Here is a 17,593-nt window from a genome sequence, read left to right as displayed (position 1 = left end):
AATTTATATGAAGCTTTTTACAGCTAAAGCTTCAGTTTTAATGAATTCTGGTCCAAAATCGTTTGTAGTTGATTGTAGTTTAAAAATTTTTTTTAGTTCAAAAATAAGTGCGTAATGGGTTTTTTAAAAGATTCATATGAAGCTTTTTGCAGCTACAGCTTCAATATTAATGAATTCAGGTCCAGAATCGTTTGTAGTTGATTGGACCAGAATTCATTAAAATTGAAGCTGTAGCTGTAAAAAGCTTCATATGAATTTTTTAAAAAACGCATTACGCACTTATTTTTCAACTAAAAAAAAAAAAAATTTAACTACAATCAACTACAAACGCGTCTGGACCTGAATTCATAAAAATTGAAACTGTAGCTGTAAAAAGCTTCATATGATTTAAAAAAAAACGCATTACGCACTTATTCTTCAACTAAAAAAAAATTTTAAAACTACAATCAACTACAAACGATTCTGGACCTGAATTCATTAAAATTAAAGCTGTAGCTGTAAAAAGCTTCATATGATTTTTTTTAAAACGCTTTACGCACTTATTTTTCAACTAAAAAAAAAATTTTAAACTACAAGCAACTACAAATGATTCTGGACCAGAATTCATTAAAATTGCAGCTGTAGCTGCAAAAAGCTTCATATGAATTTTTTTTTAAAACGCATTACGCACTTATTTTTCAACTAAAAAAAAAATTTTAACTACAATCAACTACAAACGCTTCTGGACCTGAATTCATTAAAATTGAAGCTGTAGCTGTAAAAAGCTTCATATGAATTTTTTTTTAAAACGCATTACGCACTTATTTTTCAACTAAAAAAAAAATTTTAACTACAATCAACTACAAACGCTTCTGGACCTGAATTCATTAAAATTGAAGCTGTAGCTGTAAAAACCTCCATATGAATTTAAAAAAAAACGCATTACGCACTTTTTTTTACCTAAAAAAAGAAAAATGTAAACTACAATCAACTACAAACGATTCTGGACCTGAATTCATTATAATTGAAGCTGTAGCTGTAAAAAGCTTCATATGAATTTTTTAAAAAACGCATTACGCACTTTTTTTTCAACTTAAAAAAAAATTTTAAAACTACAATCACCTACAAACGCTTCTGGACCTGAATTCATTATAATTGAAGCTGTAGCTGTAAAAAGCTTCATATGAATTTTTTAAAAAACGCATTACGCACTTATTTTTCAACTAAAAAAAAAATTATAACTACAATCAACTACAAGCGATTCTGGACCTGAATTCATTATAATTGAAGCTGTATCTGTAAAAAGCTCCATATGAATTTAAAAAAACGCATTACTTAACTACAATTAACTACAAACGATTCTGGACCGGAATTCATTAAAATTGAAGCTGTAGCTGTAAAAAGCTTCATATGAATTTTTTAAAAAACCCATTACGCCCTTTTTTTTCAACTAAAAAAAAAATTTTAAAACTACAATCAACAACAACCGATTCTGGACCTGAATTCATTATAATTGAAGCTGTATCTGTAAAAAGCTCCATATGAATTTAAAAAAACGCATTACTTAACTACAATTAACTACAAACGATTCTGGACCGGAATTCATTAAAATTGAAGCTGTAGCTGTAAAAAGCTTCATATGAATTTTTCAAAAAACGCATTACGCACTTATTTTTCAACTAAAAAAAAAAAATTTAACTACAATCAACTACAAACGTTTCTGGACCTGATTTCATTAAAATTGAAGCTGTAGCTGCAAAAAGCTTCATATGAATTTTTTAAAAAACGCATTACGCACTTTTTTTTCAACTAAAAAAAAAATTTTAAAACTACAATCAACTACAAACGATTCTGGACCTGAATTCATAAAAATTGAAGCTGTAGCTGTAAAAAGCTTCATATGAATTTTTTTTAAATTGCATTACGCACTTATTTTTCAACTTAAAAAAAATTTTAAACTACAAGCAACTACAAACGATTCTGGACCAGAATTCATTAAAATTGAAGCTGTAGCTGCAAAAAGCTTCATATGAATTTTTGTAAAAACGCATTACGCACTTATTTTTCAACTACAAACAAAAAGAAACTTACTACAATCCTCCTGAGAGTTAAATCTATCATATTCTAGGTATTTTATCAAAATGCATCAAGGTCGGGTGCCACGGGGGTCACGGAGCTCGAAAATGGTCCTCAATTGAATGATTCTTGCGATTTTATATGTGTATAAACGTAAGAGCATAAAGTTTCATTACATAAAGTTCCAGAGATAACCGATATGAGAATTTCAGTTTGTATGGGCGGTGCCACACCCCCTTTCCCATTATCTGCCACTTTTCGCCGTAAGTACGGTATTGACAACATACATATGTATGTTGCTGTGTAAAATTTCAGGACGTTAGCATAAGAGGTTCCAGAGATAAGCAATATGAGAATTTCAGTTTTTATGGGCGGTGCCACGCCCCCTTTTCCAAAATCTTCCACTTTTCGCCGTAAGAACGGTATTGACTACATATGTTGCTGTGTCCAATTTCTGGACGTTAGCATAGGCGGTTCCAGAAATAAGCGATAGGAGAATTTCAGTTTGTATGGGCGGTGCCACACCCTCTTTCCCATTATCTACCACTTTTCACCGTAAGTACGGTATTGACAACATATGTTGCTGTGTCAAATTTCAGGACGTTAGCATAGGCGGTCCCAGAGATAAGCGATATGAGAGTTTCAGTTTGTATGGTCGGTGCAACACCCCCTTTTCCAAATATACCACTATTCACCGTAAGTACGTGAGCACAGACGTGCATAGTGTTGAGCCGGCGCACAGAGGGTTGAAATCCATCAAAAGTGGCGATTAATTCAAAAGATGAACTTTAACTTTCACAACCGTATTTGGTACCGGGTGAAAGAAGATAAAATTCTACATCACTAGTTGCCAAAATAAAAGTTCTTAGTTGTTTACTTCATTTGCAGTGTGTCTTCAAAGTTCAGTAATTATTATTATTTTTGCGCGCATTGGTTAAAAGTGAAAATTTGTATACCTCAAGTGATTATTTTTTTAATTAAGACTTCTAAAAGTGAAAGTTTTATTATGGAGCCGTCAACTTCAGGTATTTGAGCATATGATAAACATTTGTTTGTTTAGATAAATGTTTTGGAAATAAAAAAAAAAAAATAAATGAAATTGGTCCAAAAATGGGGTATTTTTGGTGTTTATATTGAGTTTCAACAACTTTCCGGGTGAAATCGGGAAAAACCGCTTATATGCTCTTGAAGTATGATATTTCAGCTAATAAATCCCAAAAAATCTTTTTGCAGTTGTTTGCAATTTTTTGACTTATTAAAATTTTTGTAAAAGAACTCCAGTTGCAAAAAATCTAAGGGAAAAAAAAACAAACAAAAAAGCGCGTTGTTTTTATTGTCTTTTGTCTTTATATTCCGTTTAGTAGTTGTTATTGAAGCTACAGAGTGTGCAGTTTATTAGAGATGGGTGCGTGACTAATTTTAAACCACGCGCACTCACGAAAAAAAAATTAATTCCGGTTTATTCACAACGAGGAAGGCGTTTTTTTAAGAATGCTGAAGTATCTGCAGAAATTACAAAAATTGATTTGCAGTTGATAAAAAATATGCACACAATATTAATAGTTGTATCTAGTGGTATTGAGGTCAATATTGCAAAATTTTCAAATTTCGCTAATGACACTGCCAGGCTATTTGTTAACAATTATCCATGGTATTATATGCCTCCTACTCTACATAAATACTTCATTCACGGGCCAGAAATTATAGCGCTGGCACCATTGCCTATTGGTCAGCTGACTGAAGAATCTCAGGAAGCCAGAAATAAGGACTTCAAAAGCTATAGGGAGCACTTTTCGCGTAAATCCAGTCGGGAAAATACAATAGAAGACGTGTTTAATAGATTTCTTTTAAGTTCAGATCCATTTATTTCAAGCAATTTGAAGAGTTGTAAAAAGAATAAAGAGCAAATGCCGCAGTCTGCATTGGAGTTACTTGTTCTTCCCCAAAACGAAAATGATAATGGTGACGAAGAAGATGAAGATGATGAATATGATGAAGATTAAGATTATTTTAACGAATTTTACCATGATTATGAAGTAAATGATGATTATGAAGTAAACTAATTTTATGATGATTATGAAGTAAATGATGATTACGAAGTAAATGATGATTATGAAGTATATAATACTTTTCAAATTAATGAAATGAAGTAAATAAAAATACCTTACAATTATGTTTTTTTTTTTAAATATTTTTTTCCTGCAATGGTTGTTTGTTTTATTTTTATATTTTGTTTATGAATATTTGTCAATAAGAAATAATAATATTTTCTAATGTAACTTTTTTAAATTTGTGGAATTATGGAATTTGAAGAAAAAAAAATCGGATTTTAATTTAAAATTTTGCTAATTTAAATACATATTAAATATTTATTAATTTATATTTTTCAAAAACACAATTTTTTTCTAAAAGCACGTTAAGTAAGCTCTAATTTTCAATTGCATTTACTAATTTATCGTTTTTCTTTCCAAACTTATAGCGAAAATTGTGAAATAAGACCTTTTTTTCCAAAATACAAAAAAGCCCATAAAAGATTAAAAAAAAATTTTTTTTTATTTTTTTTTTTTTTAAATTATGTTTTTTTATGTATTTATGAATAACCATCAATAAAAAATAATAATATTTTAAAATTACGGCTTCCCTGAATTAATCGCCACTTTGCATACCGTTCAACCCACTGTGCGGCGGTTCACCTGAGTGAATTATAAGCAAATTTAACTCTAAGCTCTAGCGTTACGCTTGACTTTATTACTGCCTGCGTTTATTGTTATTGTTTTTGGATTTACTAAGGTATGTAACCAACGCCTCCTTCTGTACTTAAAAGGCGCTTAAGTAAAGGTTCCCCCTCACCTAAAACATTGAAACTGAATGAGAGTGTCGCTGCCTTGCCGTCAATATTAATAGCCCGAACACAATGCAAACGACGAGCTACAAACCACAGCTGTCAAATTATTTTAACACGTACTCTTATGTAGATAATTATTTTGGAGACAACCCGGCTACGCGATGGCTGTGATTTTGGCCAGATTAGATCCATTTCCATTTTTCTGGCGACAGATAAGGTTCTTCCTCTTCTTTTATGTCAAACTCATACAAATTCATGATGTCGCTGCCGCGTTCAAAGAAATCATGTCGTCATCGACAAAGCGTTTAGATAATGAAGATGACAAATTGGAAGCTGTGGACTGTAGCTCGTCGTTTTCAATGTGTTCAGAACTTAACTGCGATTCGTGAACTTGAGGAGAAAATACAGTGTCAGACAGAGAAATTACAGTCTCTTTTCGATAGTCTCTCTAGCAAAATAACCGAAGTAGAGGCTACACTAGTTAAGAAGATAGACACAGAAGTCGCTGTGCTCACCTCCAAGGTGAATGACTGCTGAGCGGATTACTGCCTTGGAGACAAAACACCAGAGGTGTGAAACCGAAGTGGAGAAGCTGCGACTTATGGTTGAGAAAGAGGAAGCACAGAAAACTGCTCCCGAAGTTGTTGCTGACGCGGTCGGTTTGGCATACCGTTTATCGAAGGAGAGAATTTAAAGAGCACGTCTAATTTGGTGTGCTTGTCCATTGATTTTCATGTTCCGCAAATAAGCGACATTTCCGTATCAAGCGCATGAATAGTAATACTAGCAGCGTAGTGATGATCAAATTCTATACACCAATTGATCGCAACCGTCCTCTCCGCGCTTTCAGCGACTACAGAAGGAGAACTAAATCTGCAGTCTCTCTACATGTTGTTGGTTTTGAAGGTACTCTTTCTAAATTTGAGAGTCTGGCTTCTGCTACAAGAAAGATACTGCAAGAGGCTATACGGTTAAGAAGAGCTGGAAATACTGGTTATACCGCTCTTGATGTAGTTGATACTAACACCGGTTTTTCAACTACTCCTAGTAGTAATACCGGTTTTTCTGCTGCTGTTGCTTTTACTCGCTCGCCAACTACTCCTGGTAATAACATCGGTTTTTCTGCTTCATCTCTTCCGCCTGCTTGTACTTCTCCCTGTTCACCAACTGGCCCCGCTAACGCTGTGCCTACGTATGCCGCTACTGCGGCTTTGGCGAACAGTGCTAGTTTGAGCAATGCACAAGCGAAAAACGCAACTAACAATGCGCAAGCAAATAATGCACAGTGGTCCGCTATGGATAAAAAGCGTACTCATAAGAGACATAGGCGGTGTGTATTTGGGTCAAATGATAACTCGGAGCTGGGAGTTGTTGTTCGCCGCAAATGGCTGCACTTATCATCGTTTTTGCCTACTGTAAGGACTGATGACATCATTGGCTATGTGGCTAAATATGCAGCTATCGATAAGAAGACAATTGTATGCTATAAACTGGTCAAAAAGGATTCTGATTTGGAAACTGTTAAGCACATTAATTTCAAGCTTGGAGTTTCAGAATCTGACTACTCAAAAATTCTGTCATCGGATATCCATCCAACGTTGCTGTCCGGCCTTTTGATTTTTTTCATGGCACCTGTGGTGTGCTGTATATTTGTGTGTCCTACATTCCGCCGGGCAGCTGTGATGTCATATACAAGGCACATGTTGACAATATACTGGCACTCCACGAGAAAATTGGAAACAGCCAACTTTGTGTTTTAGGTGACTTTAATTTATGTAATATTTCCTGGAGCTTTATTGATAACAATATTTTCCTCACCCCATCAAATGTTACTACTTTATCTGAATCATATTTAATTGATAATTTATTATGTATTGAACTATTTCAAATCAATGGTTTTTTTAATGAGTTAAACCGAATTTTAGGTTTAATATTTATTAGCTCTAATATAAATTTCAAGCTCTCTCATGCGGTCAGTTACATCTCCCCTCCAAATCAGCATCATAGCCCTATGGTTTTGGAATTTGAATTTTTCCAATATTTTGAATTACCGGCAGCTAGTCAGACGGTTGCTTTTAACTACTCTTCTTGTAATTTTGCTGAATTGAATAATTTGTTTGATTTGGATTGGTCCCAGCTCTTTGGAAATGTGGATGTAACTGGTTGCTACGATATTTTTAAGTCTAAACTTTGTGATATTTGTGTGGGTCACATCCCAATTCTTAATTCGAAAACCGCTAAGCGTCCATGGTTTACTAAAGAACTCAAACGTATAAGGAATAAGAAGAATAAGTTCTACAAAAGACAAAAGCATTCCAACGATGTTAATTTGCGTGAGCGTTACGTGTTTTATAGAGCTGAATTTAACAGGCTCAATAAATCTTTGTATAGGAATTATATTCGCGGCGTAGAAAGCAATATTAAATCTAATCGCAAGTTCTTCTAGAGTTATATTAAATCAAAGAAAAATTGCTCTAATATACCTGCATCGGTCCAGCTTAACGGGGTGTCAGCCAACTCCATCTCCGAAGCTGTTAATCTTTTTGCTGATTTTTTTTCTTCCAACTTTATTTCAGGTAATTCTGATAATGATTTTATTCCTGAAGATCTTTTGTCAAATTTAGATACTCCCATTAACTTCGGGAAATTAAAGCTGAAAGACGATGTAGCTAATGGCATTAACCAGCTTAAACTATCCACTAACACTGATGTAGACGGCCTCTCGGTTATTTTATTTAAAAGTTGTCCTTCACTAATTGCGCCTTTGAGGCACATTTTTAACATGTCTCTATCTGCCGGAGTTTTCCTCGATGACTGGAAATTGACTTTTATTACGCCAATTCTTAAAAGTGGTAACAAAAATTGTATTGAGAATTATAGGCCGATTTCTAAGCTTACCACTGTCTCAAAACTGTTTGAGTCCATAGTAAAAGATAAAATTTACTTTGCTGTTAAACATTTATTATGTCCCAACCAACATGGGTTCGTGCCGGGCAGATCTACGTTAACCAATTTAGCTGCTTTTACAGAGGACTGTTTGGAAACCTTTCAAAAGGGATTCCAAATTGACGCTATATATACCGATTTCTCTAAGGCTTTTGACAGGGTGCCTCATCGAATATTGATAGCTAAACTTGAAGGCCTGGGCTTTCATTCAGAGTTTGTGAAGTGGATCACATCCTATCTGTATAACAGACGTTGTGTTGTTCGTTGTGATAATGTATCGTCTTATTCTTTTGTCTCCTCCTCTGGTGTTCCCCAGGGTAGTGTCTTAGGTCCGTTATTATTTGTTATCTTTATTAATGATATATCTTCCTGTTTCTCAAAGTGTAAGTTTCTTCTATATGCGGATGACCTGAAGATATACTATGAAATTAAAAATAGAGAAGACTCATTGATTCTCCAGGGTGAGCTTGATAATTTGTACTGTTGGTGTGCGCGTAATCGTTTGTCCCTCAATATTGGTAAATGTCATTATACCTCTTTTGCAAAAGTGATTAGTATTGTTCCAACCTCTTACTGTTTTTCGAATGTCCCGCTAAAATCAATTACTGATTTTAAAGACTTGGGTGTTTATTTTGACTCCAAGCTCACCTTCACCACCCACATAAACTTTATTGTTTCTAAATCATTCGCGATGTTGGCCTTTATTCGTCGCAACTGCTCGTCATTTTCCGATCCTTATACTCTCAAACAGTTGTATTCGTCTTTAGTTCGGTCGAGGTTAGAATACGCTGTATTTGTTTGGACACCTTTTCATACAGTTCATGTGAACAGATTGGAGTCTGTTCAGAGGGCTTTTATACGCTTTGCTTTGCGTCCGTTGAAATTTGTAGACCCTATTCCGTCCTATCGTTCTCGTTGTTTGTTGATAAATCTCATGTCCTTAGAGTCCAGGCGTACTTTGTTATCGATGTGCTTTGTCTTTGACATAATTGTAGGCTCTATAGATTGCTCGCACCTCCTTATGAAAATTCGTTTTAATGTTCCCTCACGTATTCTTCGTTGTAATGAATTGTTTTTTGTGGGTGTTGTTAAATCTGTTTATGGTATGAATGCTCCTTTAAGGAGGACTCTCTCCCAATTTAATGCTTATTCTTCATCTTTAGACTTCGATTTTTCTTACTCAAAGTTTACTTTTAAGAATTTACTCATAAGGCAGGTGTTAGAAAAGATACGGCAACACCCTAGTGAATCGAAAGGAATTTATGGGGGACGTTTCTGCGATTGTTTTGACATTCTGCCTTTTTGATCTCTTTTTTGCACGTGTGCACACATAAATTGAAAATTTAAATCAGGATTGATCCCTTTTTGTACTAAAGTAAGTGCTATATAAAATAAATGTAATTATCATTTATTGAACAATTAAAATAAATTCACAGATATTTCAAACGACAGTCAAATAAAAGCGTTTTGAGAATTTGGGCGTGGGATCCATCACTGAATCCGTAACAATTTTGAAATATTTTAACGTGCTTGCATTAATTCGCAAAATGCTAAAGGCTAAGACTACCGAAGGTTATAGCTGTAAGATCTGCAGCAAAGCTGATGATTCACAGATGGTTTGCTGTGACGAGTGCGAAACATGGTACCATTTTCGGTGCGTTGGCGTTACAGCTTCGATCGAAAATGTGGACTGGCGCTGTGCGGAGTGCCGCACTCCGTCGCGCAACACTATGGCAGGGCAGGAGAAAGGCCAAGAGGGCACATGCGACGGACTTGCTAAGAATCCAAATGCACAAGGTAATGGTGGGGCACATGCCCAAAACGTCGTAGACGCCGAAGTCGACGTACGCGGTGCCCCACGCAGTAGTGCCAGCGGTAAGTCAGCAAAGATGCGGCGACAACGTGCCGAAGCCGCACTTCTTGAAGAAGAGCTACAAATTCTTCGTAAAAGAGAAGCGTTAATTGAAAGGCGCCGAAAACTTCTACAAAACCTCGAAACAGAAGACGAATGTTCCGATCTGGACGAAGGGTTGGACTCAACCGCGGTGGAAAAGTGGCTTAATGCAACTGTGCCTACCTTGCCCAACTCTGCGCCACCGAAAACACCGCACCAAGGTCACAAGACTCCAGCCGCGCAACCAGCCGGTCCCTCGGTTTCTCTCAGTCAGCCAAAAGAAGCACCCGACGACAGGAATTTCCAGCACCAGATCCAGTCCCTGCTGGAAAAGGTTTCTATACTGGAGCAAAGCGTACACAACACGGCCGTTCCTGCAACCGGCGCAACATGGATACCTAAATTGGTACCCAAATGCTCGTCATCACCGACGGATCCTAAGGCAACTGGCGAAAACGTCCCGATGCCGTCACTCTGTCTCACCAAGAATCAGATTGCTGCGCGCACTAGTGTTGGTAAAGACTTACCTAAGTTCAACGGCAAACCGGAGGACTGGCCTTTGTTCCTAGCCACTTACCAGCAAACTACCGAACTATGTGGGTTCTCCGAGGGTGAAAATCTTTTACGTTTACGACACGCTCTAGAGGGAGCCTCTCGGGATGCCGTCAGGAACTTACTCTTACCTACTTCATGCGTATCGCAAATAATCGACACGCTAAGAATGAAGTTTGGGCGCCCCGAGCTTATTATCGCTGTACTCGTGACACGAATCCGGGAAATACCAGTCGTAAAGGAGAACCGTCTTGAGGCTTTAGTCGACTTAGCCTTAGAGGTACAAAATGTTTGCGCAACAATGAAGGCTTCGAATATGCTGTGCTATCTCAACAACCCCGAGCTGGAGCAAGAGCTAGTGAACAAGTTGCCCGGACTTCTTGCCGCATTTTGGGGTATGCACAAGTTGCAGTTGTCTTCCTGCAATCTCGAAAATTTCGCGGACTGGCTATTTCAACTCGCCCAAGGAGCGAATAGTGTATTGGTGCCGTCCGTGACTTCAAAACCATCCACCAAACGTGGATACTTAAATGCTCACGCTGGCGATGTCAGAACTGGGAAACACAGCCCGTGCGTCATATGTCATGGAAAGTGTAGTACGACGGAGAATTGCAGCAAATTTAGGGCTGCGGATAGAGCGGAGTGGTGGAACTTAGTGCGTCTAAGTAATTTGTGCCGTCGCTGCTTAAAGGTACACCCTCGTCTTCAATGCCCCTCTGACGTCGTATGCGGGATAGATGGTTGCGTTTCCATACACCATCCCTTACTTCACAAACAGCGGAACAATCCAGTTAGCTCACCACTGGCTAACTCCACGCTAAACACTCATAGCTGCGACATGGAATCAGTTTTATTTCGGGTGCTACCGGTAACGCTTCACGGTAAGAACATAAAGATTAAAACATACGCGTTTTTCGATGACGGTTCGTCACTTACGTTGATGGACGCCGAACTACAAAAGCAATTGAGACTTTCGGGCACAGCACAGCCTTTGTGCCTGAAGTGGACAGCGAACACCCACCGTTATGAAGACGACTCCCAGGTGCTCGAGTTGAATATATCTGGGTTCAACGACAAAAGACGTTTCACGTTAACGAACGTGCATACAGTAAAAAGACTTGAGCTTCCAATGCAGTCTATCGATGCCAGTAAGCTTCAAACCAAGTACGCACACCTGCGAGGCCTTCCGTTGTCCTCCTACGTCGACGCCGTGCCGAAGCTATTAATAGGTCTGAACAACAGTCGCCTGGGCCTAAGTCTTCGATCACGCGAAGGGTCTGACAATGAACCGGTAGCAGAAAAGACACGCCTGGGGTGGACATTAAAGGGTGTCCTGGCAGCGCAACGACGAAATTCCGGCTACCATGCATTTCACGTTTGCGACTGTGATACCGCAGCAAACGCCGAGTTACTACAAACCATTAAGGAGTACGTTCTTTTGGATAATCTGGAAGTCGTTGGAAAGGCTGGCGATCTGATATCCAAGGAAGACAATCACGCGGTTGAGCAGCTCAAGTCTACTACCCGGCGTGTTGATGGTCGCTTCGAAACCGGATTAATCTGGAAATATGCTAACCACACGCTTCCCGACAGCCTACCGTTAGCCTTGCGGAGAGCGCAGTGTCTCCAGAGAAAGCTTACGCGTGACCCAGAACTCGCCGAGATTCTGTCATCCAAAATCGCAAATTATGTGGCTAAAGGATATGCTAAGGAACTGCCAGCCGATTCGCTGTTAGAAAAGGGGTGTTGGTACCTGCCCATATTCCCCGTACGTAATCCGAACAAGCCACAAAAGCTTCGCATCGTCTGGGACGCTGCCGCCAAAACCAGGGGGGTATCTCTAAATTCGATGCTCTTGAAAGGACCGGACCAATTGACCTGTCTACTATCTGTTCTAAGAAGATTCCGACAACGAGCAATAGCCTTGAGTGGAGACATAGAAGAAATGTTCCACCAAGTCCGCATCAGACGTGAGGATCAAAACTATCAGCGTTTTGTGTGGTTTGCACCCGGCGCCACTGAACCGTCAGTTTTCACGATGACAGTCATGACTTTCGGGGCCACCTGCTCACCTAGCAGTGCTCAGTACATAAAAAATCTGAATGCAGAGGAGTTCCGGAACCGCTTTCCGAGAGCCGTCGAGTGTATCGTCGACAACCATTATGTTGATGATATGCTTGATAGCGTGGACACAGTAGGTGAGGCTGTCAAGCTTGCCAGAGATGTCAAGTTCATTCATGGGGAAGGTGGTTTCCATATCAGAAACTGGCGGTCGAACTCCGAGTCGGTCCTGCAAGCACTGCACGTTGGTGCCAGTAAACCCGAAATGAGCTTGAGTCCTGATCCAGAGATACCAGCTGAGAAGGTTCTGGGCCTTTGGTGGCTCACCAGAGAGGATTGTTTTACATTTCGTGTGTCTCCGCATCACAAGCATGGGGATCTTCTGCGCAATCACCGTTGCCCTACCAAGAGAGAAGTATTGAGTATTATCATGAGTATATTCGACCCTTTAGGGCTACTTAGTTTTTACATCGTATACGCCAAGATATTATTCCAGAAGATTTGGCGCTCAGGTTGTGGCTGGGACGACAACATTCGCGATGACTATTACTCCGACTGGCAGAGATGGGTTCGCCTACTTCCTGAGGTGGAGACCGTAAGGATACCACGATGCTATTTCACAGATCTGAGCCACGAGTCCGAGCTGGAAATGCACGTCTTTGTTGACGCCAGCGAAAATGCCTACGCGGCCACATGCTACCTACGTCACTCCATTGGAAGTGTCATCAATTGCAGGCTGGTAGGAAGTAAAGCGAAAGTAGCACCGTTGAAGATGCTCTCGGTTCCACGGCTCGAGCTGCAGGCTGCTGTCCTAGGAGCTAGACTGGCTGCAGGGGCACGCTCTTCGCATACGCTAAACATTCGACGACAAACGTATTGGACCGACTCCCGCACTGTGCTGGCGTGGATTCGCGCTGACCACCGTCGCTACTCACCATTCGTGGCATTTAGGGTGAGCGAAATCTTGGAACTAACGGAGATGTCAGACTGGAGATGGGTTCCTTCAGCGGAAAACGTTGCCGACGACGCCACAAAGTGGCAAACCACGCCTAACATGTCGAGTCAAAACCGATGGTTTAATGGACCACAGTTCCTAGTTCTTGACCCTAAATTCTGGCCTGTCGACGCTGAAGGCCTCGAACCCACTAGAGAGGAGCTGAGGGCCAATTTCGTAGGTTATCATGGTACGGAGCAGCAAGAGCGAAAGACCTTGGTAGCGCATGAACGCTTTTCGCGGTGGACTCGTCTCCTGCGAACAATTGCGACTGTTGTACTGAGTCTCCGCAGGCGGAAGATGTACAGCAAAGGTATACGAACACCCTGTCACCGGGTGGAACAAGAAGACCTCAATAGTGCCGAAAAGATACTTTGGAGAGAAGCCCAATACGAGGCATTCGCTGACGAAATCGCTCTGCTTGTGAACGGGAAACCACTAAACCGATCAAGTTCTATCTACAAGCTTTCACCATACCTGGATGAGGGATCATTGCTACGGCTCGGTGGCAGATTCAATTTGCCCGGATGTCAGGACCAAGTTATATTGCCACGATGCCACAACATAACTCGACTGCTGGTTTTAGACTACCATATCAGATATTGCCACGGGAACTCGGAGACCGTTGTGAACGAGATACGCCAGAAGTTCTGGATTTCCCGACTACGCGCCGTGGTCAAAAAGATTCGCCAGGAGTGCCAGATCTGTCGACTCAAAAACGCGTCCCCACGACCACCAAAGATGGGCAACCTACCCGCGGCCCGAGTTACTCCCTTTGTCCGGCCGTTTTCATACGTGGGTGTCGACTACTTTGGACCATTGTTGGTGTCCGTACGCAGGAGCACGGAGAAGAGGTACGGCGTGCTCTTTACTTGCCTGACAACGAGAGCGGTTCACTTGGAGATAGCGTACTCATTATCTGCCGATTCGTGTATCCTGGCCATTCGGAGTTTTATGGCCAGACGCGGCGTCCCACGTGAATTTTGGAGTGATAACGCCACCAATTTCAAGGCCACACAGCGGGAACTCAGTGCTTCCTTTAACGAAATGGACAAGGACAAGCTTGTACGCGCCTTTACGAGCTCTTCCATGAAGTGGATGTTCATACCACCAGCATCGCCACACATGGGTGGTGCCTGGGAAAGGCTAGTTAGGTCGGTAAAAGACGTCCTTTCGAAGATACTACAATCGCAACGACCGTCTGACGAGCTATTGCGAGGAGCCTTAATGGAAGTCGAATCCATCGTCAACTCCCGACCACTCACCTACATACCGCTGGATCACTATGAAGACGAGGCTCTCACACCAAATCACTTCTTGATTGGCAGCTCCAGCGGAATGAAGCCCTTGATAGAGTTTGTTGATGAAGCAGTTCAATTGCGAAGAGGTTGGAGATGTGCTCAGCAACTGGCGGATGCATTCTGGAGACGTTGGGTGCGCGAATATCTACCCGTAATAACTCGGCGAACAAAGTGGTTCGAAAAGGTAAAGCCAATTGAAGAAGGGGACGTCGTCTACCTAGTGGACCCGAACGGTCCGAGAAGCTGCTGGCCCAAAGGTCGAGTGATCTCTGTTAGAGTAGGCTCTGACCAACAGGTGAGGAGCGCTTTGGTGAAGACTAGCGCTGGTATATACGAGCGACCGGCCACGAGACTTGCCGTACTTTCCGTGAGTATACCGGAGAATGGGGTAGATCCGAAGGATATACCAGGGGGGAGTGTTAGAAAAGATACGGCAACACCCTAGTGAATCGAAAGGAATTTATGGGGGACGTTTCTGCGATTGTTTTGACATTCTGCCTTTTTGATCTCTTTTTTGCACGTGTGCACACATAAATTGAAAATTTAAATCAGGATTGATCCCTTTTTGTACTAAAGTAAGTGCTATATAAAATAAATGTAATTATCATTTATTGAACAATTAAAATAAATTCACAGATATTTCAAACGACAGTCAAATAAAAGCGTTTTGAGAATTTGGGCGTGGGATCCATCACTGAATCCGTAACAGCACTTGTCATAAGGGTTTCCCTTATTCTATGTATATATTTGTCATATAGTCTGTAAGCGTCCTGTTTGTTGATAATAATAATAATAAATAAATAATAAAATAGGTCTCCGTATTTACTCTGCGTGGTGCTGTGTATGTTAGAGTTATCAAAGGTTATCCTGCTATAAAAATTGACAAGCAAAATGATTTGCAAAAATTCTTTTGACACGTTATATTCACTCTCTTTAATGCTTTGCTCGTGTACTCTTAGTTTAAGTATGTATATGTTTTCTTTAACTTCCTTTGTAAAGATGGGTCATCTTTTAATTATTTACTTGGTATTAGAATGCGTTTATTTTTCCTTTTGTTTTGTAGTTGCTCCTGTTTGTATGCTTTATGGTAGCTTCTAAAGGCAAACTCAATAGCATTGGTGACAACAGCCTAGCTATGTTAAATATTTTATGTAAGCAACAGAACGGGCGTAACATTGTCCATTTCAATGCCCGAAGTTTAAATAATATGAAAATGGACTATGTTAGATATGTGTTTGAGTCCTCCGCAGTTGATGAAATATGTGTATCTGAAACCTGGTTCTCCAATGATGTGGTTGATGCTCACTTTGATATAAATAATTACAAGCTTATACGTTATGATCGGATCGGTAAAAAAGGCGGTGGTGTTGCGATTTCCAGCAAAAACCACATTGATATGAAACTTGTATGTGAGTCAAATAATGATGGAATCGAGTTTTTATTTGTTGAATTGTCTGACCGTTTGCAAAAAGCTCTTGTATCCTGTGTCTATAATCCATATATGTAATATTTCTATATTGGCAGTAAGCTAACTTCTCAATGTGTAAGCATTCCGAAATCAAAGCGAGACAGTCTAGTACCATTTTTGTCAATGTATTGTGTACTTGAGTGCCGTTTTTGTATATGTGTTGTGTACATGTATATTTATAAACGTATGTGTTCCTTTTCTTTCGTACGTGTTTATTGATATATCTGTACTGTAGTGTTTTCGGACGGTACTAGCTCTTACTGCCAATATATATAATCCCAATAAGTCTGTTTGTCTCAGTCTTTTATTTGAGCAGCTATCTAAGGTGATTATCGATTATGAAAATATCATACTTTGTGGTGACTTTAACGTAAATGTTCTTGTTCGTGATTCGCTGTGTTCCTCGTTCTTTGATAACGTCTCAAGTATTGGTCGCTCTGTTGTCAACACCACGGTGCCTACTAGGTACAGCAACAACTGTAACCCTAGTATTCTTGACTATTTTGTCGTCTCCGATCGCTCTTCTGTGTTAAGGTTTGATTAGACTTCTTATATTTCTGACCACGATTTAATTTTTTGTTCCCTTGACCATAATTTTAATGTCAGTAAAGCAGAAAAAATACATGCCTATAGGGACTTCCGCTCACTTGACTTGAGTGCTCTATACTTAGAACTAGATAATGTTTATTGGTGTGACTGTTGGTATTATGAGTCCATGAATGATAAACTTGATTTTGTATCTAATTTGTTTTATCTCTTTATAACGCTCACGTTCTACTACGATATGCCAAAACTACTTCGTGTCCATGGTTTACCTCCAAAGTCTTAAGGGCCATACAATTTCGTACCGCAAATGGAAAAGAAGTCGTACTAGCGCAAATTGGGATGCTTTTCGCGCAGCAAGGAATAAAGCCACTTCAATTATTAGAGCTGGAAAGCAGTGTTTCTTTGCAGCCAAGCTGGATCCTTTTCTCCCTTCTGCTACTTTGTGGCGAAATATTAAAAACCTTCGTATAAATTCCAAGAACCAACCTAAGTGTATGTTAAATGTTGATAGTTTGAATGACGCTTTTCTGTGCAGTGCTTCGTCGGATGGGTTACCCATCAAATTTATAAAATTAGTAATGCTTTACATTATAAAACCGTTGACTCATATAATTAACCACTGTTTTACTACAACTTGTTTCCCAAACTTATGGAAAGTTGCCTCTGTTTGTCCTGTTGCTAAAAACAAAAACGCACGTTCCCCGTGTGATTTTCGTCCGATTAGTCTCCTACCTGTTTTGTCGAAAGTGCTAAAGTCCTTAATGTCTGAGCAAATTTCCTCTCACATGTCTACCAAAAACTTGTTATCACCTTACCAATCAGGCTTTAGGAGAGGACATGGATGTTCAACCGCGAAGGTTACAATTATGGACGATTTGCGAATTTCTTTCGACAAAGATCACATATCCCTGCTGTGTTTGCTTGACTTTTC

At 39.7% G+C, this 17,593-nt stretch overlaps 1 protein-coding gene across 1 annotated transcript; it reads left to right on the top strand.

Moving 5' to 3' along the window:
- The first annotated feature begins 10,751 nt into the window (after positions 1-10,751).
- Positions 10,752-15,934, top strand: LOC108359869 (uncharacterized). Its single transcript, XM_017611936.1, has 2 exons — positions 10,752-15,223; positions 15,285-15,934. Exon 1 carries the CDS (start codon positions 11,131-11,133, stop codon positions 15,091-15,093), a length of 3,963 nt encoding a protein of 1,320 aa, XP_017467425.1. The 5' UTR covers positions 10,752-11,130; the 3' UTR covers positions 15,094-15,223; positions 15,285-15,934.
- The last annotated feature ends 1,659 nt before the right edge of the window (positions 15,935-17,593 follow it).

This window comes from Rhagoletis zephyria, unplaced genomic scaffold (genome assembly GCF_001687245.7).
Source record: "Rhagoletis zephyria isolate East Lansing unplaced genomic scaffold, Rhagoletis_zephyria_1.1 Rzeph_scaffold_00483, whole genome shotgun sequence".
Taxonomy (NCBI): domain Eukaryota; kingdom Metazoa; phylum Arthropoda; class Insecta; order Diptera; family Tephritidae; genus Rhagoletis; species Rhagoletis zephyria.
Note: the sequence above shows the minus strand (reverse complement) of the source record. Positions and strands in the feature narration are given on the sequence as shown.

Bases quoted from the DNA above. Each gene is read 5' to 3' on its own strand.
- LOC108359869 (XM_017611936.1), top strand. From the start codon at position 11,131: ATGGAATCAGTTTTATTTCGGGTGCTACCGGTAACGCTTCACGGTAAG.